Source organism: Crassostrea angulata, chromosome 8 (genome assembly GCF_025612915.1).
Source record: "Crassostrea angulata isolate pt1a10 chromosome 8, ASM2561291v2, whole genome shotgun sequence".
Lineage (NCBI taxonomy): Eukaryota > Metazoa > Mollusca > Bivalvia > Ostreida > Ostreidae > Magallana > Magallana angulata.
In genome coordinates, this window is record NC_069118.1 from 10298604 (window position 1) to 10325389 (window position 26786).

At 35.3% G+C, this 26786-nt stretch overlaps 3 protein-coding genes across 4 annotated transcripts; 2 read left to right on the forward strand and 1 right to left on the reverse strand.

The window, feature by feature from the left end:
* The first annotated feature begins 216 nt into the window (after window positions 1–216).
* LOC128160662 (mitochondrial ribonuclease P protein 1 homolog) lies at window positions 217–14080 on the forward strand. 2 transcript variants are annotated; one of them, XM_052824024.1, is made up of 6 exons: window positions 217–294; window positions 491–573; window positions 5565–5790; window positions 8340–8416; window positions 12280–12906; window positions 13573–14080. In XM_052824024.1, exons 2-6 carry the CDS (start codon window positions 539–541, stop codon window positions 13712–13714), a joined length of 1107 nt encoding a protein of 368 aa, XP_052679984.1. In that variant the 5' UTR covers window positions 217–294; window positions 491–538; the 3' UTR covers window positions 13715–14080. The 2 variants fall into 2 exon arrangements, with proteins under 2 accessions (XP_052679984.1, XP_052679983.1); XM_052824023.1 differs by having other exon boundaries at window positions 234–314.
* A 4043-nt stretch (window positions 14081–18123) lies between these two features.
* LOC128160008 (thioredoxin-like protein 4B) lies at window positions 18124–20688 on the forward strand. The gene is made up of 3 exons (XM_052823245.1): window positions 18124–18283; window positions 19218–19369; window positions 19857–20688. Exons 1-3 carry the CDS (start codon window positions 18152–18154, stop codon window positions 20020–20022), a joined length of 450 nt encoding a protein of 149 aa, XP_052679205.1. The 5' UTR covers window positions 18124–18151; the 3' UTR covers window positions 20023–20688.
* Window positions 20689–22055: 1367 nt separating this feature from the next.
* Window positions 22056–26667, reverse strand: LOC128160007 (PHD finger protein 24-like). Its single transcript, XM_052823244.1, has 7 exons — window positions 26272–26667; window positions 25014–25196; window positions 24596–24674; window positions 24067–24254; window positions 23569–23720; window positions 23153–23230; window positions 22056–22172 (listed from the first exon to the last, which is right to left on the reverse strand). Exons 1-7 carry the CDS (start codon window positions 26545–26547, stop codon window positions 22097–22099), a joined length of 1032 nt encoding a protein of 343 aa, XP_052679204.1. The 5' UTR covers window positions 26548–26667; the 3' UTR covers window positions 22056–22096.
* Between the last annotated feature and the right edge of the window lie 119 nt (window positions 26668–26786).

Sequence of the window (26786 nt, forward strand, 5' to 3'; positions counted from 1 at the left end):
ATATCCTCTATGTATAGTCCACTCCATAACGTTATATCTGACATTTTCATGGCTTTTTTAACGATTTTGACATATTTACCTGCCATGAAGTAAAATATCATTTGATATATTTTTTATAACGATTTTAATCGTTAAAAAGCCAGGAAAATAGGAATAAATGTAGACAATCTTTAAAATCTTGGATTGGGTATTTTTTAGACCGAAAATGATGGGGACCGAAATGACTGTTGTGCGAAATGTATGGGAACCCAATTTATTAGTTTGCATTTGCAAGAGGATTAATTGTTATTTGAGGTTTGTTAATCTAACGAAAGGTAAATTGTAAAAGTTATGACATATGATCGTCTGTTTAAATATTTTGTCGTGTCTGATTTTTTTGGGGGAAACAATCATTGCAACGAAAAGCTTGAACACCGATGTGTGATAATTGATTCGAATTTCCTCGAAACACGTGTGTTAGATTTGTTAAGTTGTTTTTATTTTTGCATAGTTGCGGATTGATGTCACATGAAGTGAGACAAACTACAAGACACTGACGATGCGGACATTCAGATTCCTTCAGTGTGTGCAAAGGTGCAGTAGATATGAATCACATTTTTTTTTATACCATGTATACATACATTCATAGCAGTTTTCTATTTTAGAATTAATTTTTTATGTACTTCATTGTCGACTTGGGATAGACCATTGCTAGCCTACGTACATTATATTATAGGTTTTAGCAATAGGTTGATAAATTACATTTCTCCAAGTAAAAGCACAAAAATTTGTAGATTTTTTTAATATAAACATTATATATATAGGCCCAGAGCTTAAATAATTTCATTTTAAAAAAATAATTTCTGCACTAAATTGTGTTTTTCTTAGAAAAATAAATATGTGATGGTCAGACTGGTTTGAATACTGGCACCATATAGCTCAGTGAGTAGAACATCTAACTAGAGATTTTTGGGTCCTTGAGGCTGGTCCGTCATTATTTCTCTCGATCATCCCATTTCATTTGGTGCCAATATGCATATGTATGTGCCCAACCCTTGGAACTGACAGGTTAAGATTTGCAACGCGGGGGTGTTAAGGAAGCATATGGGCAATATGCCGTCTTATTTTGATTGTTGTATTCAAAATCGTGAGATTAAATCATTATTTTGAATAAGATCAAAAACTTAGTATTATCCTTTAAAATAGATGTCAGTGCAATAAAATCAGGTAGTACATTACTGCCACATTGGTGCATTATCACGTGACAACTATAAATAGCTTACGTATATTCCTTAACATAAAATGAGATAGAACAACACTACCCCGCAGTTACCAAAATACAATAAACATACCAAGTGAAGGCAAAACATCTCAGTTTAATCAAAACCGCTGCTAGAATCCTATGTTTTTCCTTATTAAAAAGTTATTCATCCGGTTCTCGTAAAACCTTCCCAACGTTTATAAAGTTTGCACGGAAAACGGCAAATTCCATTAAAACAACACACAACATGTGATTCTAGCAGCACTTTTCAATTCAAGCATTGATCAAACTAACGATACGTATAAAATTTCAAGTTCAATATACACGGGGTAGTGTTGTTCTAGCCGGATTTTTATATCGTAAACAACGACAGAGGAAAGCCTGGCCGAGAAATAAAAGCAAAATTACATACCTTTTAGCAAATGATTGATAAAACTAACATCTCCTCCAGTATTCTTATGTTCAATTCTCAATAACTCACACCACAATACTTTATTAGAGTTCTTAGATTAGTTATAATTTGAATATGTTTACAATGCTTTCCGATCAACTTCACACGACATTCAACTTTTAGTCATGACGTCATCAATGTGTAAATCTACATAATACAAACTAATTTCTGGCAAAAATTGTCTTCTTTCTTTGCTTATATATTTGAATATGTACATAATAACTAAGATTTGTGATTTCACGGAATTACATGTAACTCAGATTCCATATGCTTCCTTAACACCCCCGCGAAGGGACAGACTAAGGAAAGGTTTATATTTGAGGGCAAATCATTTAAGACTGAATTGAAAACCGGTGCTAGGTAGCTCATGATCGAGTTGATACAGCCGTTAGACCAGTTCCAAATTTTGATCAGTTCCGAATAGTTCAGAAGTTTAATAGAAAAAAATTACCAGTAGTGAATGAAGAAATTGAGAAAAAAATTAATACCTTTGATATAAACCTGTCTTAATGCTTGTTTGAATTTTGCAGTAATTTCATTTTTTGCGGTCATAAATGTATATGATAATGGTCTTAGATTAGACGACCAACTTTGCTTTGTAATAAATCCAGGTCATTGCAACGTTAATATGCGCATAAAATCATCTGTCGGTGCCTGAAAATTTCACTTTTAACAAGATTTCTTTTATTAAATTTAGGTTTAGTATGTATTCTAACATACCCAAAAGCATACAGAATAAAAAAAAATATGTCGCAAGTGGATGCAGAATTTTATTTAGCCATCATTTTACGAGTTCAGAACACCTAATTTGTTTCCCTTTGTTTTAGAATTGAATGAAGGATGGATTAAAACAAATACTTCTGGTATTCATTAAATGTCTAAGTCTTAAATAATCATATTGTACCACAATAATGATAAGTGGAGGCTCTGCGACTGTATTACGACAAGATGTTAGAAACCAGGCTAAATTATTGTTACGGTGATTTTGTCTGTCATTTCCGTGCAAATCAAACTATCTTGTTACCAATAACTGAGGTGTTTGCATTAAACCTGTTATTCAACAAGTTCAATCAATGGTTTAAGGGCTGAAACTTTTTTATGTACATCCGTATGTATAGAAACAGTTATGCTATTCGGAACTCATCGGCTTATTCGCAACTGGTAAAATGGCTTCCTGCGTAATTTGTTAGAATAAAATTTTATTTAAAAAAAATTAAATGCACCAATATTACATTAATATCAGCAGGGATATGGTGTAAATGGGCCAAAAAATCAAATCTACGCCTGAAGCAAGCAGACATTGTGGGAAATGTAGCAGTCGGAAGACTGGGCCTGGGAACAATTTCATCAACCAGATGGAGAACAGCAGGCAAAGGAGTGCAAAGGAAGCTAGTGCAAAAGGAAGTCCGGGTGATGGAGGAAGACTCAAGAATAGTTAAAGCAGTAGGCATGAAGAAACAAGGAAGCTGGATGAATTGGGAAGCAGTAAGGCAGAGGAAAGTGACCTGGAATGACATATGGTCGATGGAGCCAAACAGATTGCAGTTTCTCCTAAGATCAGTATATGATGTGCTACCAAGTCCAACAAATTTGGCAGTATGGGGCTTAACTGAGGACCCAAATTGCAAACTTTGTGGAAAACCAGCAAATTTGGAGCATATATTGTCATCATGCTCCGTAGCATTGTCTGAAGGCCGATATACATGGCGGCATGACCAGATACTTTCGGTGCTTGCAGACTCTCTCGAAAAAGCCAGGAAGAGACCACCACCAAAGGACAAGCAGCTCAAGTTCATCAACTTTGTAAGAGCAGGAGAGAGGGAGAAGACAGGCAGCACTGGGGAGGGTAGAGGACTTCTTGGCACGGCAGGAGACTGGCAAATGCGAGCTGACCTGAAAACCAGAATGCAATTCCCAACGGAAGTAGCATCCACCAACAAGCGACCTGACATAGTGATCTGGTCTCCGTCAAGTAGGCAAGTCATTATAGTGGAGCTGACAGTTCCTTGGGAGGAGAGAATGGAAGACGCATATGAGCGGAAAATGGGGAAATATCAGGAGCTTGTGGCAGATTGTCAGGAGAGAGGGTGGAGAGTATGGTGTTTCCCAGTGGAGGTTGGCACGCGGGGCTTTGTTGGACAATCCTTGTGGCGAGCCCTGAGAGTCATCGGAGTTATTGGGTTAGAGAGAAGACAGCTCATAGGGCGACTAAGCAGAGAGGCAGAAATAGCATCGCTATGGTTGTGGAGAAGAAGAGAGGGACAGTGGGGAAGACAGTGAGAGACAATTGTGAATGTAAGATCATTTCACAGGCGGATAGCTGGATGGTCCCGGGCTGGGAGCTGATCACCCCAGTCGGCGCACCTCTGGAGGTTGTAGTGGACAGCGCCGAAACAACCGAGGAAGGAGGATCCACCTGATGACGGGATCATCACGCATCTATACCACCAAGATGTTTACAGGTACTTGCTTATACTGGTATACCAGTGACCGCCAGGAAAGACTGGATGACGACTGTGAATAGGGCAGTGACAACCTGGATAGACAGGAGGCAGTCTGGAAAGACGGACACCCCAGGGTCTGGAGGCTTAGCAGGCCAATGGACATCCTCTGTGAAGAGGAACCTACTATATCCGCTATAGACAGATACATACTAAGATACCCCCGAGGTCGCACGAGAGTGGGGGAGGATGAGCGACCTAACCAGGAGGATTACACGGATACGACTACCAACCGTCAAAGGACTGAGATGAACACGATTAACGGATCAATTTGCAGTTGTGGAAAGACTCTGAAGAACGCAAGGGGGCTGAAGATTCATATGGCAAAGATGGGGTGCAGACCAAATCAACGGCTGGCACAACGCACAGGGCAACCTGATGAGACGGAGGAGGAGGTGGTCCAGGACTCAGACCAAAGTGACCACAGCGTCCAAGTGCCAGACAGCGAGGAAGTCGACCAGCAGGTTCCAGAGGATCACAGCCAGGCGATGCCAGAGCCCAGTATTGATACAAAATCTGGAGAACGGAAGCAGAAAATCAGGTGGCCACCTAATAACAACAAAGCAGATTGGGATCAATTTGATTTTGATGTAGATTCAATCCTGAACACATCATTGGCTGGAGGAATAGACAAAAAGGTGGAGGCCATGGCCACAATAATGTACAATGTGGGAAAGGAGAGATTCGGTTTGGAAGAGGTCAGGCCGAAACAACCGAGGAAGGAGGATCCACCTGATGACGGGATCATCACGCATCTATACCACCAAGATGTTTACAGGTACCTAAAAATAACACCCAGGAACATTTACAGCACCGCCAAATCTGTACCCTATTCTGAAGTGGTCAAAGGACTGTAGAACATCTGAGATTCAAGGGGCCAATTAAGGTTTGAATCCCCATTATTTCTCCCATACTGTTACAGATGGTGCCGTCCCAACTTTGGTTAACAGATTAACTTCTGCCAGGGGAAAGAGACAGGGGTGATGATCTTGAAGGGCGTTGCATGATCATTTTAGGGGGGGGGGATCAGACCCCTCTTCTAGTATTTAGGAATGTATTGGATCTTGAAATGCCATTAAATAGGTATAGGAGAATTTAAATGAATTTCTCCTTACTGATTTTAGATTATGGTTACTGTGGTTTCGTCAACAATTATTTTCAATTTCATTGGCGACAAATTGATGAATCCTTGAAAATATGATTTCCTTTGAATCTATCAGAAAATTGGTGTCCATTGTTATATTAATGATATAATAGTTCATTCAGCTTTGGTAGGGTAAGCTGCAGCTACGTGTAATATACTTGGGTGACTTTTATGAAGAGTCATTGCCCTCTTTCTTAATTAATCTTGTATTTTTTCATTTTTGTAAAGGTCATTAAGGATGCATAGAAATCCAGGCATCTGCAGGAATCTTCAATGGCAGAAAGCATTTTCCACAAACTCGTTTTTGCTATATCACAAAAGAACAGAGTACTATCCCACTGACAAAATCAAGAATTTTGAAGATTTCGAGAAATATGCCAGCCCTGAAGAAAAAGACCGCCTGGAGTTTATCCAATCAGAATTCATAGACTACTGCAGAGCAGGAAAATTCCAAGTAAGTGAACCACTGATTTTGATAATTGTTTTTTTACACTACACATCTGAGACCAGATCTGCAGGTTAGGATTTTAGCGCTCACTAAAGGATGAATCTTCTAAATGTCCAAATTTGGCCCTTTAATAATTTGCAAATGAAATTCTATCAGCGGGCTTATTTCAATTAGGCAGGAGCAAAAATGATATTTTGTTTTAAGGCCGTAAAACATAACGTAGTCTGTGGTTTTTAGGTACTGCCCCATCAGGTCAAATGCCGCCACTTTAAAGCAACATGAGCTGCAATTTTCATGCTGAAATTTTTTTTTATGGAAATGTTATTTTCTACTAAAATGACAAAAAATATCATGGTATTTAGCTCACCTGAGCTGAAAGCTCAAGTGTGCTTTTCTGATCACCTTTTGTCCGTCGTCTGTCCGTCTGTCTGTCCGCCTGTAAACTTTTCACATTTTAAACTTCTTCTCTAAAACCACTTGTCCAATTTCAACCAAATTTGGCACAAAGCATCCCTAGCGAAAGGCGATTATAAATTGCAGAAATGAAAGACCGATCTTTATTTAAAACGGAGAAAACCTCGAAACTGTAGAAAAAGGGGGGTGCATTTTAAAAAATCTTCTTCTCAAAAACTACTGAGTCAGATTCAACGTAATTTTGCATAAATAATCCTTATGGAAAGGAAAATATATATTGCAAAAATTATCGGCGAATTCTGTTTCAAATTTGAGTAATTTATGAAAATAAAAATAAAGAGATAATCGCTGTCAATTAGTTGATAACTTCGGGTTCGGTATTCCATATCGAAAGTTCATTGTATTAGTATAATGGCTGCCCTATACATAGTCTCACTTACCCCAGACTCTCGCTCTCGAGACTTGCCTCGTGCAATGACACACGACACATGACAAAACGGGTCAAACTGACAAAGATGATTTTGCTTGTTGTGCAACAGTTTACGTGCGAAGGGATACTTGAAACATGCTAAATATATTTGTGCTGATTTCGTGAAGTGAATTGAGGTTAAATCTTTCAATGCGTTGACATTTTCACCCGTGACCGTGGATTTAGTTCATTTACGTTGTTTTGAATTTCATTTATGCTTTTTAACTTGAGGGGAAATATTGCCTGTATTTTGGAATTTTTACATATCGAATCAGATATAGACTTCGGTAAACCAAACAGTTAATTGTTTACCTGCGCAAAAAGAGCAAAATCTGATGCACTAACAACATATTATATTATAAATACTATACATTTTATTGGTAATTTGGTACTATCTCTATGTTATGGTTGATTATAATGCAACGTGTTTTGTTAAGATGCTCTGCATTTTCAGTCTAAACGGAGATTGTTTTTTCTGCTAGAAATATATAGGTATATATATTTTACATGTTTCTTCTGTTTTAATTGTTTACAATTTTCTCTTTACTAACCATATTCAGCTGTGTCAAGTTTCGAATTATAAGCAAGATACAGAGCTTTGCTCACACTTTTGTTCATTCTGAATAGGAAATAACAAGTTTATTTAAATTTAAAGTTGAATGTAATTAACTCTTGTGAACAAAAAATTGACTCAAACCAAGCAGAATTGTGAGTTTTGTATCTTGCTTGTAATTCTACAATTGATGCTGAAATTTTGATTTATCACTAGAAATGTCTCGCTAAACGTTAAATACATGTACAGAAGAAAAAAAAGGATGACATGCTCTAACTACTTTTTGGGGCCCCCTCCTAATACGATGAATCTACACCCATTGAGAGGTGGGGGGGGGGGGGGGGCTAGACCTTATATGAAATATAAGATTTTGAGTACGGCTATGTCTAACTTTGCAAAAAAATGGGGGGGGGGGGGGGGGGTCCCCCTCCACCCAGTTCCAACGCCTATGCATTGATTATTCATCGATCAAGTGAGTAAGGTTATAAAACGTAGCACGAGTTCACGCCTGGTAAACAACAATCGTTTATAATGCTGAAGACCAATTAAATTTTTGAATGTTTTTAATTTGAGCGTCTTGAGGTACAATTTTCCTCTTTCACATATTGAAAATTTTTTAATAAAATCAATAACTAGCTAGTACAATGTAGTTGAAGATGAATATGTACCTATATGCATATTCTCATATATAATTTGATCGTTTTATAAAGTGAAGGGGTAGAACTAAAATAAAGGGAATTGGAAGTTATGAGTGTACCCCTACCAAAAATTTAGTTTTATATCTTGCATAGGATCTTATTTTTGGTTAAAATGGTATTTCATAAGGGTACCATATCAAAGATTAAGTGTAGGAAAATAAGTGTAAAATATGGATACAGTTTATTTTATGGTAATCTTTTTTTGTTTTTCTACCTTTGGCACAATATCCATTGAACACCCATATAAAGCCATTGTTGCTCAGGTGAGCGATGGGGCCCCATGGGCCTCTTGTTTTATATGCTATGAAAAATAACTCAAAAATGAAATTATGGATCTGTATAAATACAAAACAGTGTTAAACTTTATTATTACAAAAAGTCTTGGAAATATCTTATGCTCTGTTTGATATTGGCTTTTCAGATTCTTGAGCCAACAGATGAAGACTGGCTTAAGTGCTTGAACTTTGAGACCAAATCTTCACGTCTTTCATATTTAAAGTAAGCAAAAAGAAACGCCTGTAGGTCAAGCTGTAATCTGCAAGAATGCTGCTCTAAAATATATATAATTTTTATGCACTCTTAATGCTCATATGTACATTACCGATCAGACCCAACCTAACACCAGAGTTAACCCCAACTAAACCCTGGGTTCACTGTCGGGGTTTACTCTGGGTTTACTTTTTGAAAATTTGGGTCCACTCGGGGTGTACTTTGGGTTTACTCTTGGTTTACTTGGAAATTGGGTCAACTGTAGGCACTGAAGTGTGAAGCAGACCTGTCTTTTATCTTACCATTCTACTGCCTGTAATTCCTGTCCCTAGTATACTCCTAATACACAGTTAGCGTCTGCTTTCATGGGTATACTTCTGACCGGGTTTACTATCTGTGTTTACTCTTGGTTTACTTTGGGTTTAATCACAGGGGCATCGTATCCGCTCTACACTCTATGACATATATATAATAATACACAAGGGAAGAATCGAAAGTAGGACACGATTTGTAAACAATGTCAAAAACAACTTACTTCACAAAAGTTACGCAAATCCTCGCACACAATGTTGCAAATGTTGTCAAAAAACACGTTCACACTCAAATATTCCTAATAAACTCGGTAAAAAGCGTTTTTATCCCATTAAACAGGTCTAGGCAACCTCAGTTTTTGGAGGATAGCTCAATTTCAAGATGGCTGCTGATTTTTACCATATATGGAAAGTCACTTTGCATTGTGGGTGAAATTATCCTCCATTTTTGGAGGATAGCATGGGTATATTTCAAAGGCTTCGTGCATATCTTTAATGAGAAAATGCAAGCACCAGACCATATGGGAATTAAAGTTAAGGGAATAAACTAATGATTGTATGCGGCGATTTGAAATTCTATGTATAGTATTTTCACAATATGCTTTGAAAGTGTGTACTTCCTGTGTTCAGTTTTACAAATTACATAGACTATTTACATGGTTCATTTAATAAAAATCACAAAATAGTGATGTTTATTACTCATTAAAACATTAATTAGTTCATTCACGTTTAGAGACACTCAATAGATATCTTGATCTGCTATATTGTACATGTACAAAGTAAATGTTTGCATATACCTTAGGAACTTTGTAGCTCTTATTCTAATTAATTCACATGTTATTAAGTATCATTTAAATTTAATCCCTTCACACAAAAAGACATTGTTAAATTTCATTAATCAAAATGATACCATTTATAGATATCAATTATCCACAATATTGAAAAAAAATGTGAGAGTCTTCACATAAAATATTTTTCTTTAAAATCAGCCCTGCAATTATTTAAACTTGAATATTTATTAAATATTATCAATAATTATAATTATTAATAGCTAAATAAGGTGATATTTTTATAGTATAATAATTATATTTTATTCATAGTTAACTCCCTTTGTAAAAACAGAGTTAATTGCCCTTCATCTGAAAAGATCCACCAGGGGGCGCATACATCTATCCTCCAAAAACGGAGGTTGCCTAGACCTGTTAAAACCGCTGTCTGCTGCAGAAACCCAATCTCTTCGCCCAAGAAAGATAACTCTGTATTTTCTCTCTATATATATGTTCAGTAATGATAGTAGAAATTTCGGCAGTAAACTGTGTAAAATGTCTGGGGAAATTTTCGTCGTATATGTTACTACCGTAAGCATAATAAGCTAACATGCGTTCCGATATATTTGGCATGTACTTTAATTAGCGTAATTTAAAAAACAAATTAATATATTTCCTATCATTTAATCTTTTGTAGAAACGTAAATATACTAGGCTAGTAATTTGATATTGACAATTAAAACAATGCTGAAATTCTTAGGCAACGACAATTAATTTTGAAGGTTTAAATTGGAATAATTGCAAAGACAAAAAATTAATTATGAGTATTTTAATTATTGAATAAAAAATAATATAATTTTTTTTTTTATGTGAACACCAACGTAGTTTTCCATTAACATTTTAGAGAAGAAAAAAATATTTAAAATTTCCCCAGACATTTTACAGTTAACCGCCGAAATTTCTACTATCATTACTGAACATATAGAGAGAGAAAGTACAGAGTTATCTTTTCTTGGGCGAAGAGATTGGGTTTCTACAGCAGACAGCGGTTTTAATGGGATAAAAACACTTTTTACCGAGTTTATTAGGAATATTTGAGTGTGAACGTGTTTTTTTGACAACATTTGCAACATTGTGTGCGAGGATTTGCGTAACTTTTGTGAAGTAAGTTGTTTTTGACATTGTTTACAAATCGTGTCCTACTTTCGATTCTTCCCTTGTGTATTATTATATATATGTCATAGAGTGTAGAGCGGATACGATGCCCCTGTGGTTTAATCTTGGTTTACTCTAGGTCCACTCTAGTAAGATGGAGTAAACCCAGAAATTAAACTCAGGGTTAAGTTGGGGTTTACTCTCTGTTAGGTTGGGTGTGATCGGTACTGTAGTTTTTAAAGTTAATGTTTGCAAGGTTATGGCATCTATGTAGTAACAGTAATCAAACCTTACTGGTATACTTACTAACTTTGACTTTTTGCATGAACCTCTGCCTAAAATAAAGGTATGTCTTATAGACCCCTTCACAGTAAATGCGGTACTGTTCTCTTCCAGGGCAAAGTGATAAACTTTGCCGAAGTTTAAGTAGGTAGATAATTAAATGACTAAAATGAAGCAATTGACGTTACGTCATTTTTTACAAAACTATGTCATTTTGTTACAATGAAGAGGTCTATTGATATCAATCTAGTTCCAGTTTTACATAGAAAAGTAAATATAATTGAAGCAAAAAGAGGCTATTATTCATTAAATAAATAATCATGAATTTTATATCTTAATTTGGCTATTTTCTAGTCAGTCTTAAATTACTCTTTCTGTCACAAATGTTAAACGTGAATATACATACCTGTCAAAGAAGAACCATAGAAATCGATATGAGATGAAAAATTCCAGATTTATTTACCGGTATTGACACATTATTTATTTTTCAATACCTACTGGCACTGTACCAGTTATCGGCTAAAATTTGGCGTTTTCTTTTCGCATTTCCTTATTTCTTGTAATTTTGGATAAAAATATACATACTCCAAACGGTGAACTCCTTATTTATCAATCTGTTGGATTATATCATTATTTATAACCCAAAACATCTTGTTTTGTGCTTTTTAGCACGCCCCGAATATGCCGATTTATTACAATTTACTGTACCAGTTATCGGCCTCTTTGATAATAGGAAAGTAAAATCCCTGCCCATGTTGATTTTATTCTCTGCTAAATGTAATATGATTTATCTCCCTTGTGGGGTCAGACTTAAGTCGTCGGGGTTATGATAGATTGTAAACAAAACTCATAAAATTATTCATTTACCATGCCGTAATACACAAAATCGTACACTATTCAGTACATAATTGTGCAATCAAGCGTTCAACTGCGCTATGAATTTCTCGGAATTTAGTGAATTCCCTTTGTTTATGCATGGTATATGTATTGATATCATATGTCAAATCAAACGCATTACAAAGAGGTAATGTTCTATTTTAAACTTATTACGTCACTTCCCCTACTGCTGAAAGTGCAAAAGATGTAAATCAGTGGTAAACAATGATCGTTTAAGCTCATGTATAGACCATATTCAAGAAAGTTTTCAAGCAATCTTACTTTTCTTTATTCGAAAAGACGACTGAAATATAAAATCTTTGATTGTCGCGTACTATAAACCCGAACTCTCAGTTTAGCCAATAACTGGTCTTAGCCGATAACTGGTATAGTACCAGTAGAGAAATTAACTTGAAGGAAAACAAATTTTGTATGGAGACTTTATAATGAGAAATGTTTACATCTTTTCTTAAAAATGTAGACAATGTGAAAAGAAGATAATGGAGAAAGTTAAAGCTGCCGAGAAATTAAAAGAACCAAGCCGGAAAGTGGAACGAGACAATCGATTAGATCCAGATGGTCAACATCGATTTATCCGAGCGATGTTTGACCATACTGTCAACATGATAGCTGACCATCGTATGGCCCGGGCGGCTTTGTTTGAAGACCCTATCGTGGTTGATTTTAGTTTTATCGATTCCCTGTATTATCATGAAATACGTGATGTGGCTCTACAATTAATGTATGTGAGGAGTCTTGCCAAAATGTCTGCATTTGAAAGAACCCCGACCCTTAATCTTATCTTCTGTAATGTGCAAAAGCCATGGGAAGAAAATCAAATTTTCAAGGTCCTTGAAAGCCGTAATCAAAAACTTGAAGACGTAGCAAAGGGTCCCGTAACCATCACTGAGAAGAGTTACCTGAACTTGTTCCCAAAGGAAGATTTAGTGTACCTCTCACCTGATGCCCGACATTATTTCCACCCAGACGATGGAATTCCAATAATTGGGGGGATTATTGACACAACAACAACAGCAAAATTGTCATACGGGAAAGCCAAGAAGGAGGATTTAAAAATCCGCAAACTCCCAATTGACATGGTTACCAAGTAAGTGAATAATGTTGCTCAATGTATTGTTTAGAAGTTGGGGGGAATACCTATACACCGACATTTTGTAAACCAACTTTTATTCACGTTGAAATTATTTCTTGATATTCCTGAAATGCAAATAAACTGGTTTGCAGGATCAAGCCTGTTGGTTTTTACTCTGACTTGTAACTGGTCTGTGACGTTACATATTTGTAACTGGTTCTTGGCATTACATATTTGTAACTGGTTCGTGGCAATACATATTTGTAACTGGTTCGTGGCATTACATATTTGTAACTGGTTCGTGGTGTTATATATTTGTAACAGGTTCAGGGCTTTACATGTTTGTAACTGGTTTAAGGCATTACATATTTGCAACAGAAAAGCTCTCACAGCCTCGCAAAAACTTCACGCACAAGATTAAAAGTTGGTTTTACATACCATGTGTCTTCTAAAACAGAGAACTTCCAGTAGTCTCACATTTACTGACCGTTAGACAACTCTCTTAACTCTCCCTTGATTAATTAAAGCCATCATTTTTATTTATTCATTACAAAAAAAGAAAGTAAAATATCTCTCTCTCTCTCTCTCTCTCTCTCTCTCTATATATATGAAAAATATTCATTATAAAGACATTTTATTTTCTAGTTTTAAATTGTTTTTTTTTCTTTCTATTTTATATAGAGTGTATGGAAACAAGTGTTTAGCTCTGGATCATGTTGTCAACTATATAAATGTCCTGAGATTTACAGGTGATCCTTACCAAGCCTACAATGTATTGCCACTCAGGAAAAGAAGACCTCCAAAGAAGTTGCAAACCCCATGAAATTTCTTGACTAGTGTGAAGTGACACAATAATCGTGATAAAGTATAGAACATGATTGCATAAGGATGCATGTTGTTGAGTATGAATATGTAATCCCTGCAGATCTTGTTGAACTACTTCTGAGATCATTAACAAGACAGTAGATTCTGCAACTTGACATATGACATTCAGTATTTTCTACCGGTACATCAAAACATTGTGCAGATTTTATGCTTTGATATTCAATGGAACCGAATCAAGGAAAATGGTAATTACCGGTACTCTAAAAGTGTTGAATTGAAATAAGATTGAATATCATACATGGTGACATCGAGATCAAATCAACATTTACTAAATAAATACATGTACATGGGTTTTGTTCATTGAGATGTTTTTGTCTTTGATTACTTTGTAATATCAAAGTCCGGTGTTGTTTGGGTTAATTGATTTTTAAGGATGGCAATCGATTGCAGAATTGCTAATCGGTTAATTGCAATTCCAATCAATCTGACTGTGTAAGCAGTTACTCGATCAAAATGCACAGGTTTGTTCATATTATCCTCTTTTCTAATTTAGTGTCATAATAGGAATATTCTGAAAATTATTTATCATAATCATTCAAGAAAAAATTTTAAAAAAACAAACAGTCATAAAAAAATTTTGTCCTCAGTTTCGTAGTCGGTATAAATAATCAAGTAAAACGTGATCAGCAAAAGTCGATTAAAATTTTGCAAATACAAGTTCTAGGTCGTCCGTTTGAAGTAATTCTGCCCAAAGATTGTCACGACCTGATGATATATTAATATGACCTTTCTCAATCGAGGCTTGGCATCTTTTTAAAGTACTTGTAAGAACGCGACGTGTCAATGAAAAGCACTCTGTAATCAGAGTGCAAGAAAATACTTATATTTTAGTTGTTTTAAGAAAATATTCATCTAAAGTTTTGATGTTAAAATGTAATGAAGCCAACGTGTGCGTAATTCAATTGAATTGCGAAGTGCAAATGTATTTTTTTTTTTATAAATTATTATTTATTTTAAAATAATCAATTTGTCTATTTTTTAGAGAAATAATCGAGATACATTGTTTACCTCCGTCTTTCTTACATACCGAACGGAAGTGAGACCAAAATTCTTCTTTTCCTAATTTTTTTCAGAGTCTATGTTGTTGCTGTTATAGGGGGCGTTTTTAGATTTCATTTGTTGTTTTCAAGAAATATTTTATTGTTCGCTAAACAGTGAAAGAACAAAGAATTGAGAATCAAATACACGTTTCTTGTCTGTTTTATTTAATATTAAAGTACGATTCAATTCAATATTGTGAGTAGTTTTAAGGTGATCTGATTAAAGAAAGGTAAGTTATACTGTTAAGCTGAAGTATTTATTGCATGGCGTTACGTTTTGATGCGATTTGCTAGAAAACTGTTAACGTTAATTTGTGAACATTTTAGATTGTCATTTGGGGGCAAATCGTTTAATTTTCTTCGGTTATTATTATGAAGCGACTATGAGTCTTGGTAAATGTTATGACAAATAATATGAAAGTTAACATAAATCTATAAACCGAAACAGTTTGAATACTTTCGGATGTAGGAAAGTGGAGTCGATTTTTCAGAGTCCTTTTTAAAAGATTGGCCTGGTAGTTTGTAAGGGGAGATAAACATCGTTTTTAATGATTTAGTAATATCTACCCAGATATTGCAAGGTATGAATTGTTTATGTCCGCCATAAACATCACGGGAATGAAAAGTGGGCGTGGTCTGCTGTACTATTATAATATAGCCCCTACCCCCGCCCCACCTATGCTACATGCAATGCATTCGTGGGGCTTATCTGTCTATGAAAGGAATTCCATCTATACAGACAGCAGAGAGCGGGTAGGTGGGTGGGTGACTGGGCCTACTATGTAGTGCAGCAATTTTCGGAGGGAAGGGGTTTCTTTATAGCCATATTTTCCGGGCGGATGGGGGGGGGGGGCTAGCTATGGGGGGAAGGAACACATCACACATCATTGGTAAATGTTCTTTAATGATGTGAAATTTAGAAATGGCTTTGTTTCAACATAATGTAACGTATGTTACTCCCCAACCCCCCGAATTCATTAAGTTATTTACAATTTTGAATATTTACATACACATGTATCGTCAACTGAATCTACCTCTTTTTTTAAATGAAAGGTCATATACATGAACGCAATGTATCTTATCAATATTTTTTTTTACGATAGACGGACATTGTAACACCCCAAGGTAAGAGCGGATCCCCACCCCACCCCTCAATTTTGAAAGAAAGGAATTCATGACCAGCTACATGTAGCGCCATTCAAGGAACTGGTTCATCGTAATATCATTTATGGGGGATGTGCGGCCATCTTGTACATTTGAGGATAAGAATGTAAATATTTCTTGAACTGACCTTTTCTGCCCTAAACTGGCCACAAGTGTTGGCAAAAGATATAAAAGCAATAAATGTGAAGTCCTACATACCAATTTGTTTGAAAAGTATGCATACATTACAAGAACAGGATAATGCTTTTTTAATGACTCAGAACAGCTGTCGAACTGCGCTGCTACAGACATATTTTGGAGATTTAAAAATCTGAAAAAATATAAAGGGGGTTCATTGGTATCATCTCTACAATCATTTGTTGAGAAAAAGTCCCCCTAATGAATGTTCCTTTTCAACCCGAAAATAAAGCGTCGTAGCAAATACATCATCATTGTGAGATAATGTTTGCCAGCTCTAGAGACAGACAATCTGCGCCGTGTTTTCAGGTTCCTGTGTTATATACATACGTATACATACGTATATTTTATTGATAAAGACAACTTTCTTATATATTTCATTCATATTGAATTTATTTCCTTTTGTAGACCGAGTGGTATTTTATGTTTGAAATTTAATTTGTTTGATCATTTTAGAAATACATTGCCGCATCTGTTTGTGATCTCTCATGTTGACATCTCCCTCCTCTCCCTTATCCATTTCTCACAGTGATCCCCTGTTTATTGCCATTTGTTTATTTTCGTTTATCTGATTGATGGTCAGATCTTAGACTGGCGTGTCTTTGAATTTATTATGGTAATTCCCTCCTGTATCCTGTTTTGAGAATTTATGTCTTTGAGCGTTCCCCAAATTTTGGTTCCATCTTGGAGTTATTTCATTGGTCCTTTATAGAAAAAGGGGAGGAGTTGTCAAAGATGAGACATGCGGGATTGATAATTATTTGACACTCTCACTTTGGATTTCTTTTTAAAATGATGTTTCTTTAATTGTGATTTTGAACTTTAATAAATTCTAAATTTTAAAACTGGATATTTTTATTTACGTTACATTACGTAACCAATATTACGTAATCACAACACCTGTCATATTCAGGGGAATATGCATCCGACGTCCTGGTATCTCATCATAACCGATTTAATCCTACTGCAAACGCGATCAAAGTATTGAAAGTCCTGAAAAGCGATTAGCAAGCTCGTCGTCAACTTGCATTGTTCATATTTTTGCACTAGAGATTTAATGCAAGCTCAGAAAAAAATCAACATTTTAGTTTCAGACAAGTCAATATCCCCGGCCCTTTTCTCGAATACCGACGTGTTTTGTCTCTAAAATGATTTTTCTAATGTCAACCCATTAATAGGATGTGCAAAATTGTACAAGTATCGTATTATAAAACGAATGTTTCAAGTTTGAACTCCTAGTGTGTCGAGCATAGGATTGCAGTTTTTTAAATCAAGCCATTTTCAGTTCGGAAAACGTATGAAATAAACACCAAGTGTTTCAGCTTGAACTCGCATAGTACCGACTGAGTTAAAATTTATATAACCATCTTTCAAATTTGTTTACATTAAAGATGGAGGGAATCCAATCATTGCTCAACTTTAGATCTAAACTCAGAATATCTTGCTTAAAATGAACACCACGGTATAAGTTTAAGGTGGTATGGGACACTTCCATGTTGTGACGTATTGTTTATCGAAATAAACAATCAAACCAAGTGTATTCATATATCCTAAAATTGTCACCTAACAGCGTAGCGCAGTGGGTAAGAGGATAAGAGGGTGTACTACGAATCTGTAAGTCATGAGTTCGAATCCCGCTGGGGTTTTACAATTTTTACCTCTCAAAATATTTTTGAAAGCTGTTTTTGTTGTAATGTTAAATACATAATGTATATTCAATTGTAAAATTTGAAAATTCTAAACCGATGAAAGTATCTCAATTATAATGTACTTTAATCCACATTAATATCGATGTATGTACACTTGATTGTTAGACCTGCCCAGCATTCAGTACTCTTTAAGTTTAAGAGTACTGAATCTTCACAAGATTCGAATATTTTCTTTCTCATTTTTCATCAACTCCATTAAAATCTACATAACCAGTATCCTTTCATCCATTTTATGAAAGGAATAAAGATCGGGTTCGAGTACATAGTTTCTACTTTCGGTTTGATATGAGTTACCTTCTTGACTCTCTCGAGACAAAAGAGGACATTGACAGAGCTATAACAAAGACTACTGATATTGTGTTGGTACTGAGATTTGGGAGGAATGAAGACTCAACATGTTTACAGCTGGATCATTTGGTAAGATTCAAGTGGAAGCTAACAGTATGATTTGATACCGACAAACAGTCTTCAGAGTAGTAAAGACATGGCCAAGAGCAGTCAGAATTATCTGATGTTTTCCTGGCCTTTTAAATGATTTTGATATTTTACATGCCAGGAAAAAGTCAGAACCGGCGCCAGTAGGCCTACGAAAACTGAAAATTATCCGCCTCCAAATGGAAGCGGCATTCTTGGCTCTATTTTGAAATAAATATACATTTCATACATTAAAATCAATAAAACAGCTTAAATATAATTTTACTGCACATTTTGATAACCACACTGATGAACAATAATGTTGTTGACTTATTTTTTTACCAGATTTCTTAAATGAATGAATTATTAAAAAATCAAGGAAAACATCAGATATTTCCGACCAGATCAAGGGTAATTATTGGTGATGATAATCTCATTTGTCGCCTCATTGAAGAGACACCAGTCAATTTTTTTAGTCTCGTTAACTTTTCCTGAGATTTATCTTGGAGCACTGTCAAGAATATTTGCTAGAACCATAATAACTTGAAATGAAAACATCAATCTGAAAATATCTTTCTCATTTATTTACAACAAATTGAAAAAAACTGCAGACACCTGTGTTCTCACTTATTACAAAACATGAATGATTTTTGCTCTGTGTCACACTTACAATAATATTTGTTATTTAATGTTATTATTCCAATTTAAGCAAAGTCATTATAAATTAGATACATGTACACTCGAACTTTCACGCACATACATGAATTTCACCTGCAGAAACCCATGACAAGTTGACAACAAATTTAAACTGATTTACAAGATCGACAAAAATTGCAAAAGATAACAACAAAGAACGGGACATTTGAAAATAAATTTATGAATTCTTAAAAGATAATAAAGATTGTAGATAATTTTGGTCATGAACCGTTTATTCTAGCTTGCCAAGTGTGCAGCAGAGCTTGCCAACATGGCGCGGATCTTCATTGTTGACGTCGACAAGGTTCCAGTGTATACCAAGTATTTTGACATCACCCTGATTCCCTCCACGGTCTTCTTCTTTAATGCTCAGCACATCAAGGTTGATTGGGGGTAAGACATTTAGAAGTAATTTAGTTTTTTTTTTTTTACAGAGTTCTCAAAGTCAAATATACTGTTACATGTAATATATCTGATCTTACAGCATGTATTCTGTATAGTAATTGATTCTTCATATGATATGATTGCATTGCTGTTAAGTTTCATTCTCATACCAAAAAATACACTTCAAACCAACTTATCAAGTTTGATATCCTGGATGTTTGCTAATTATTATACATTTGGTCCATCTAATATTTTTTTCCCAAAACCAATGTTGTAATCATTAATGCATAACATCTACATGTGAAATGTAAAGAGGTTTATTCAGGTAAACCTCTTTGACACAGTTGATTCACACACTTAAAAAGCAGTCACCCAAAGAGTTTTGTTTACATTTTTTGTTCATTTTCCCCTGAAGAGTCAAGAAGTGATTAGGATACAAGTACATACATCATTATTAGGATTATTGTATAATTAAGTTTACCAATATGTTTTGCAGCACACCAGATCATACCAAATTTGTTGGAAGTTTTCGGAACAAGCAGGATTTGATCGACGTGGTAGAAGTTATTTACAGAGGAGCAATGAAGGGCAAGGTCATTGTAACTAGTCCTCTTGACCCAGCAAATGTACCAAAATACGAACTTATATACAAGGATATCTGAAGCAAGTGATGTTAATAGCAACCTACCGAAATACTAATTTGCACAGGCATCTGAAGCGAGTTGTATCAGTAACCTACCCAAATACATACTCATATACAAGGACATCTGAAACAAGTGATATCAGTAACCTGCCCCCCCAAAAATACTCTATAGAAGGACTTCTGAAGCGAGTCATATTTGCTTGCTTATCAAGCATGTGGTAAATAGCTCAATTAAGCTTGTGACTGGGTTATTGAGCAAAACATCAGTCAACAAACAGTGCACTAAAACTAGAGACTTGAAGTCCTCAGATTATGCTTTAGTATGTGAGCATGTGGACATGAATGCATGTTAGGTTGTATTTTTACCAGAGTATGACATGCGCCATGGGGGGGGGGGTGTCTCCCATCCTTAAAAACTCAAATTTCTTAAATATTATATACATAGTGTAATTACCTAAAAAATGCCTTGGACCACCTTGGCAAACTTCATTTACCCACCGGTACCCCTCAGACCCCCTCTCCCTCCCCAGAAAATTTTTCTGATCAGTGCATGAATGTGTAAAACTTATTTACCTTATGCATATGAACAAAATTTCAACAATTACATGTACTGTACCTGCTTTTATTTAGTTGTTTCGAAGATAATATGCATTTTGTGTATTAAAGATATCATTATATAAATATATTTCTCTGTTGGAACTCTTGTATTCCATTTCTGTTGTACAGTGTATATTGATATGATTACCATACATGAGGCACTTTTAGCTTTGAGATATCAATGTCGATGAATGAATTTCAAATATCATGACCATTTTCAATATTTAAATTGTACATCATTTTACCCCGAAATGTATTTAAAAGTCAATTTTTTTCTATATTTTTCCAGAGAAACGATAGAAAATGTTTTTTGGCTACAAATATGATATTTTAGAGCTTAAATTTTGGTCTCAGTAGATGTATAGTATAGTAAGCTATAAATACATGCCAGAGATATTCTGGTAAAAAAAAAAAATTATTTAATTAAACATTTTTTAATGGTAATTTAAATTGTATTCGTTTACACAGGTGCTTGAGGACAGGACCCCCTTTCATCCCCCATCATCTAGTGTAGACCCCGTGACTTTACTCCTTTTTTTTCAATGAATTATCCATAATCTGTTATATATTTCTGATCTAATTTACACCTTCATTCCGAAAAAATTACCGGTACCTAAAACAAATATTTTCTTAAAATTAAACCCACTTTATGTATAAAATCAACGTAATATTATGTTCGCAGCCAAAACTAGTTTTTTTGGTCTTTATTAAAATATGCAAAATTATTCTTATAAAATAACTGAAAGCCGATATCGGTCTCTTTTTGTAAAATCATATTTTAAAAAAGATCTCTATAGATCTTATTAATAATATATTGAACTGCTGAGCCACCTAAATAAATTCTCTATCTGAAGGCCCGGCCCCTGATAACTAACTGGCGTTATAACCATAACATTATGCTGAACTTTTTATAAGACAACAAAATTGGTACGGAAAAATAATACAAGATAATGGTTGAATGTATTGTTTATTTCAAAAGTTCAAAAGAAACTACATCATAACATGGAGGTGTCCCTCGCAGCCGTACTGTTAGTTCACCTGATGACAGCAAAAACAATAACTCAAGAATATCTTGAAATAAATAATCAGTACTGAAAATATGATGTGCTCTTTTAGATCATGATCCACTTGTTCATCTATAACAATAACTGCATAGAGATTTACAAAGAATATAAAAATGAAAAAATGACAGGCAATCGGATATGCAGGGGTTTTTGGTTTTTTTTTTGCTAAAAATGAATATGTATGAAAATAGCTATTGTCGAATTGTAATTTCAGTTTGAATAAAAATACACCGAGTTTAAAAAAATATATTTTATCCACCACGTGTCGACACAGTAGAGCGGAATGAGATTTCGCAAACCTTTTTCGTAGTGTGTCATATATCATCTATTTTCTTTTAGGAAATACTTCACACGTGATTACTAGTACATTGTACTCATTGAATTTTTTTTATAAATATCTCCGGTTCCTCCCTCTGATGGTAATCCCCCCCCTCACTGAGTAGGGTTTGGACGGACTCCAATAATGAACTTGGCTTGTCCGTTCAAAAACTCTGGCCAGGTTACAGCACTACAAACAAAACAACGGCACATTAAAAGGGGCATGGTCACGATTTGGATCAAAAATTATTTTCCCGATTTTAATGTGTACAATGCTGCAGTATGGCATTTGTAATAGGCAACCAAAAATTTGAGTGTCATTTGTTGAGTTATATATCATGTTGTAAATTTTGAATTTACCGAGTGGCAGTAAATACTTGTCATGTTGTAAATTTTGTATTTACTGCCACCCTGTAAATTCAAAATTTATAACATGACATATAAACGAGTTACAAAGCTTGCAATTCTTTGCTTTATAAACAAATTTATAATTTAAAAAATTTAATTTTTGTTTACATTTTCAATGTTGAAGTAAAAATTCCGGTTTTAGACCTAAAATGAACGTGTGAAACGTTTTGAACTGTTTATTTATGCTAAAAACTAATAAAAAGATAGACAAATCAGCTTGAAAAGATTTTTTACTAGACTAAGTATATCAAACCTGCGTAAACAAAAACAGCGCAAGAGCCTTGTTTACATGACAAAGAATTGTGAGCCCTGTATCTTGCCAATAACTTTGCGACTAACTCTCAAATTTCATTTGCAATTCTTAACAGAAAAATTGAATTTGACCAAAATCGTGACCATGCCCCTTAAATAAACTGTTTCCAAGAGATCCGGGACACTTCAGAGTACTGAGTGACAATTAAGTTGAAAAATTGAATTTAATATGAATTAAATATATAGATTTTTTTATATACATGTAATTATATCACAGGCACATAGCATCACGGGGCGGGGGGGGGGGGGGGCTCTCCTCCCCAAATTGTGTATCACAATAGACAATTAAACTGTAAATGAACAAAATGACATAACAACACTAGAAGTTTTAGGTAGTAAGGACTATTCCCCCTTTCAAGAATAAGGATTTTGAATTTTTTGCTTGTCAAGATTTCGGATAAGTCTGCCCCTTTTGAAGACGATGCTACGTGCCTGTGTCTGTCTACCCACCCCGCGTCTTTAATGTCGAGGGCCATGGCGCGAGCTGTAGCATGGCGCGCATAAGACTCAATTACACTGCATCTTCTTCTGCAAGAACAAGCCATAAAAGGGGGATACATGTTTAAAAAATCTGCAAATTTGGAAAGAAAAAATTCATTTTCAAAAAAGATCATTTAAACCAGCATTAAACCAGTATGCGCAGATCTATAAGGATGGTTAGGAATCCCCTTCCCTGGAAAATTCAAATATTATGTACTTAATTTCTTATAATAAAATTACCGAAAATAGGTCTCAGACCCTCTATCCCCCCCCCCCCCCCCCAACTGGCAAACATCCGTCGGACCAGGAACGTATCACGTCCCTGATCGAATCCCTTGGGGAATAAATATCTGGATCCGCGCATGACTATTGTGTTTTTCCTTTACCTGTCGTTCATATTCACTTGGCCGAAGTAGTCACTGAACGCCTTCTTGGCCTCTAGCTCCGTCACCTTACCGTCCTTGTTGACGTCCATGTGGGCAAAGGCGAGCTTGGCCACCCGCACCTCCTTCTCTGTCAGCATATCTACGAGCTCCCTCTGTAAGGGAATAAGGCAGATCGAAATTGTATTATTTTAAGTAGAGGGGTGTATTTAGGAGTCATTAACCACAATTACATTTGTAGTTGGTGTAGTACCTTAAAATCTTAGCAATATCAGTTCTTTACATTGCGCTCTTTCTTTATGGTGATATTTTTTTTTGTCCCGTAAGATTTGGTTCATATAACGGTACCGTATTCTAATGTTCTTGGTGCAGCTTTGGTAGAGAACGACATTTAAAATGAACAATAAATACATTATAATAGTGATGATGCATGTATATGGGTTATTGCATTTTGATGACGATTAGGTGTATTGTTGATAAGTATTCTGTATTCCTCCCTACCTGATCCCGCATGGCGAGTTTCACTTTCGCTTGGTAGTTTAGAAACTCCCACCAATCAATGATCCCGTTTCCATCCCTGTCAGCCAATCGGAACTCTAGATCCAAGTGTTCGTGGTCCTCCTCAGACAATTGTTGGCCCAATTGCTTTTTCTTGAAGTTTTTGAATTCGCCTGGTGATATTTGACCGTCTGGGGTAAAAATCATTTATTGTGAAATTGAATTTGTGGAAATGCTTAACATTTTAAAGATTTAATATTTTGTTTAATATCAACTTAGGATGCTTGTTTTTTGTATAGATATTACTTAAAAAAATATTCATGTAACTTCAAATTTGGCTTCAAAAACTTTAGGTCAACACAAATCAAAATGATTTTAGGGTAAAATGCAACAAAACATCTCGAGATCAATTTATTTGTTGGCGATATATTAAATAGAAACGAAAAAAAATGTCCATTGACCACTTCTGTCCTAAAATGATGTTTAATTTTTAATCCTTCTAAATGGCATAAATACAAATATTTTAGATTACCTTTAGGTTTGATTTCCTCTTCAAATGTGTCGATAATGTCCTGCAGTTCTTCTTCTGTTAATAGCAAGCCTAAGTCGTCCTATGTAAATACAAAACAATTTATGAGCTCATAAATTACATTTTACTTTACTTTGATATATTAGTATTTATATATGTAAAACAGACGAACTGTCACATAGACAGAGATAGGACAGATAAGAAAAGGCCTTTCCATACATTACACCCTTTTATCTACAATTTAAAATCACTAAAAGGTAATAACTTATTTTTCGTTTTCATTCGGAAACAAGTATACATATTTGGCAAAACTCTCTCCCGTATGACCTAAATTGAATATTTTTACGCTTACATTTTTTTTATGTCTTAGATATTTGATAATGTTTCCTATACATGATATACAAATTTTAATAATTCTTACACAAGCTGGGCAGCTCCATCCGACGCTTGTGTTGGCTTTCTCCACAGCCTCGATATGTGACGGATGGATGTCCTTCATTTCCAGCACGCAGTCCTTGTGGAACACACTGTCACACACGCGGCAGGGGTACTCCGTCTCTACCTCCCGGAACTCCATCTTACAGGCGGAGCAGGCTATGGGCTCCTGTAACCATGGATAAACAGTCTTGTTATTACCTTATGTAGTTGTGGCATTTTTGATAACTGGTCACGCGTCTTTGTTAACTGGTGACGTTTTTGTTAACTGGTTACGTCTTTGTTAACTGGTCACGCGTCTTTGTTAACTAGTAACGTCTATATACAATAAAGTTACAACTTTAATGATCTGGATCTAGTTAAAAAAATATGGTTACCTCTTCACTGATCTGGTTTATACAATATGGTTACCTCTGCACTGATCTGGTTTATACAATATGGTTACCTCTTCACTGATCTGGTTTATGCAATATGGTTACCTATTCACTGATCTGGTTTATACAATATGGTTACCTCTTCACTGATCAGGTTTATACAATATGGTAACCTCTTCACTGATCAGGTTTATACAATATGGTTACCTATTCACTGATCTGGTTTATACAATATGGTTACCTCTTCACTGTTCAGGTTTATACAATATGGTTTCCTCTTCACTGATCTGGTTAATACAATATGGTTACCTCTTCACTGATCTGGTTTATACAACATGGTTAGCTCTTCACTAATCTAGTTTATACAACATGGTTACCTCTTCACTGATCTGGTTTAAACAATATGGTTACCTCTTCACTGATCTGGTTTATACAATATAGTTACATCTTCACTGATCTGGTTCATACAATATGGTAACCTCTTTACTGATCTGGTTCATACAATATAGTTACCTCTTCACTGATCTGGTTTATACAATATGGTTACCTCTTCACTGATCTGGTTTATACAGTATGGTTACCTCTTCACTGATCTGGTTTATACAATATGGTTACCTCTTCACTGATCATGGTTACCTCTTCACTGATCTGGTTTATACAATATGGTTACCTCTTCACTGATCTGGTTTATACAATATGGTGACCTTTTCACCTATCTGGTTTATACAATATGGTTACCTCTTCACTTGTCTGGTTTATACAATAATAACAATAAGATTACTTCTTCACTGATCTGGTTTATACAATATGGTTACCTCTTCACTGATCATGGTTACCTCTTCACTGATCTGGTTTATACAATATGGTTACCTCTTCACTGATCTGGTTCAAATGCTCCACGTCTCTGTGGTTTATATACAGGAAGCTTGCGCATGACTTCTTCCGGATATACCATTCTCGTGCATCAGGCTTCTCCTCGGAGAGATCCTTGGACGTCTTCTGCAAGTCTTCTTTCATTTCGCTGATAAAATCATTGATTTCCTCTCGCGCCTTCAGTCTATCCTTACAGTATTTTATCATAGAGCCCACAACTAAGGCTTTTGGCATGACTTTGGTATGCCAGCTTGAGACTTCATCGTCATCCATACTGAAATTCAGACGCTAATGACCATACGTTAGGTTACTCTGACCCACCAAATGTATCTAAGTTGGTTTATATACCCTCTTAGTTTGTGACTCGTCAGAAAAGTGGTTCAGAATATTATTTTTAATTACGAGAGGGAATTGAATGACCTGCAATCTACTTATGTAGAAGTCAAGACAATTATAAGGTTTATATTCAGTCAATGGTACGTCAGTGGATTAGGAATACAAAAGATTCTAAT

Coding starts and splice junctions, on each gene's coding strand:
- LOC128160007 (XM_052823244.1), bottom strand. CDS start 26,547: ATGGATGACGATGAAGTCTCAAGCTGGCATACCAAAGTCATGCCAAAA. Junction 25,197..26,271: donor TGAACCAGATCAGTGAAGAG/GTAACCATATTG, acceptor CCATGGTTACAG/GAGCCCATAGCCTGCTCCGC. Junction 24,255..24,595: donor AGAGGAAATCAAACCTAAAG/GTAATCTAAAAT, acceptor TTTTTACCCCAG/ACGGTCAAATATCACCAGGC.
- LOC128160008 (XM_052823245.1), top strand. CDS start 18,152: ATGAGTTACCTTCTTGACTCTCTCGAGACAAAAGAGGACATTGACAGA. Junction 18,284..19,217: donor GTTTACAGCTGGATCATTTG/GTAAGATTCAAG, acceptor CGTTTATTCTAG/CTTGCCAAGTGTGCAGCAGA. Junction 19,370..19,856: donor CACATCAAGGTTGATTGGGG/GTAAGACATTTA, acceptor TATGTTTTGCAG/CACACCAGATCATACCAAAT.
- LOC128160662 (XM_052824024.1), top strand. CDS start 539: ATGCGGACATTCAGATTCCTTCAGTGTGTGCAAAG. Junction 574..5,564: donor TTCCTTCAGTGTGTGCAAAG/GTGCAGTAGATA, acceptor ATTTTTGTAAAG/GTCATTAAGGATGCATAGAA. Junction 12,907..13,572: donor CCAATTGACATGGTTACCAA/GTAAGTGAATAA, acceptor TATTTTATATAG/AGTGTATGGAAACAAGTGTT.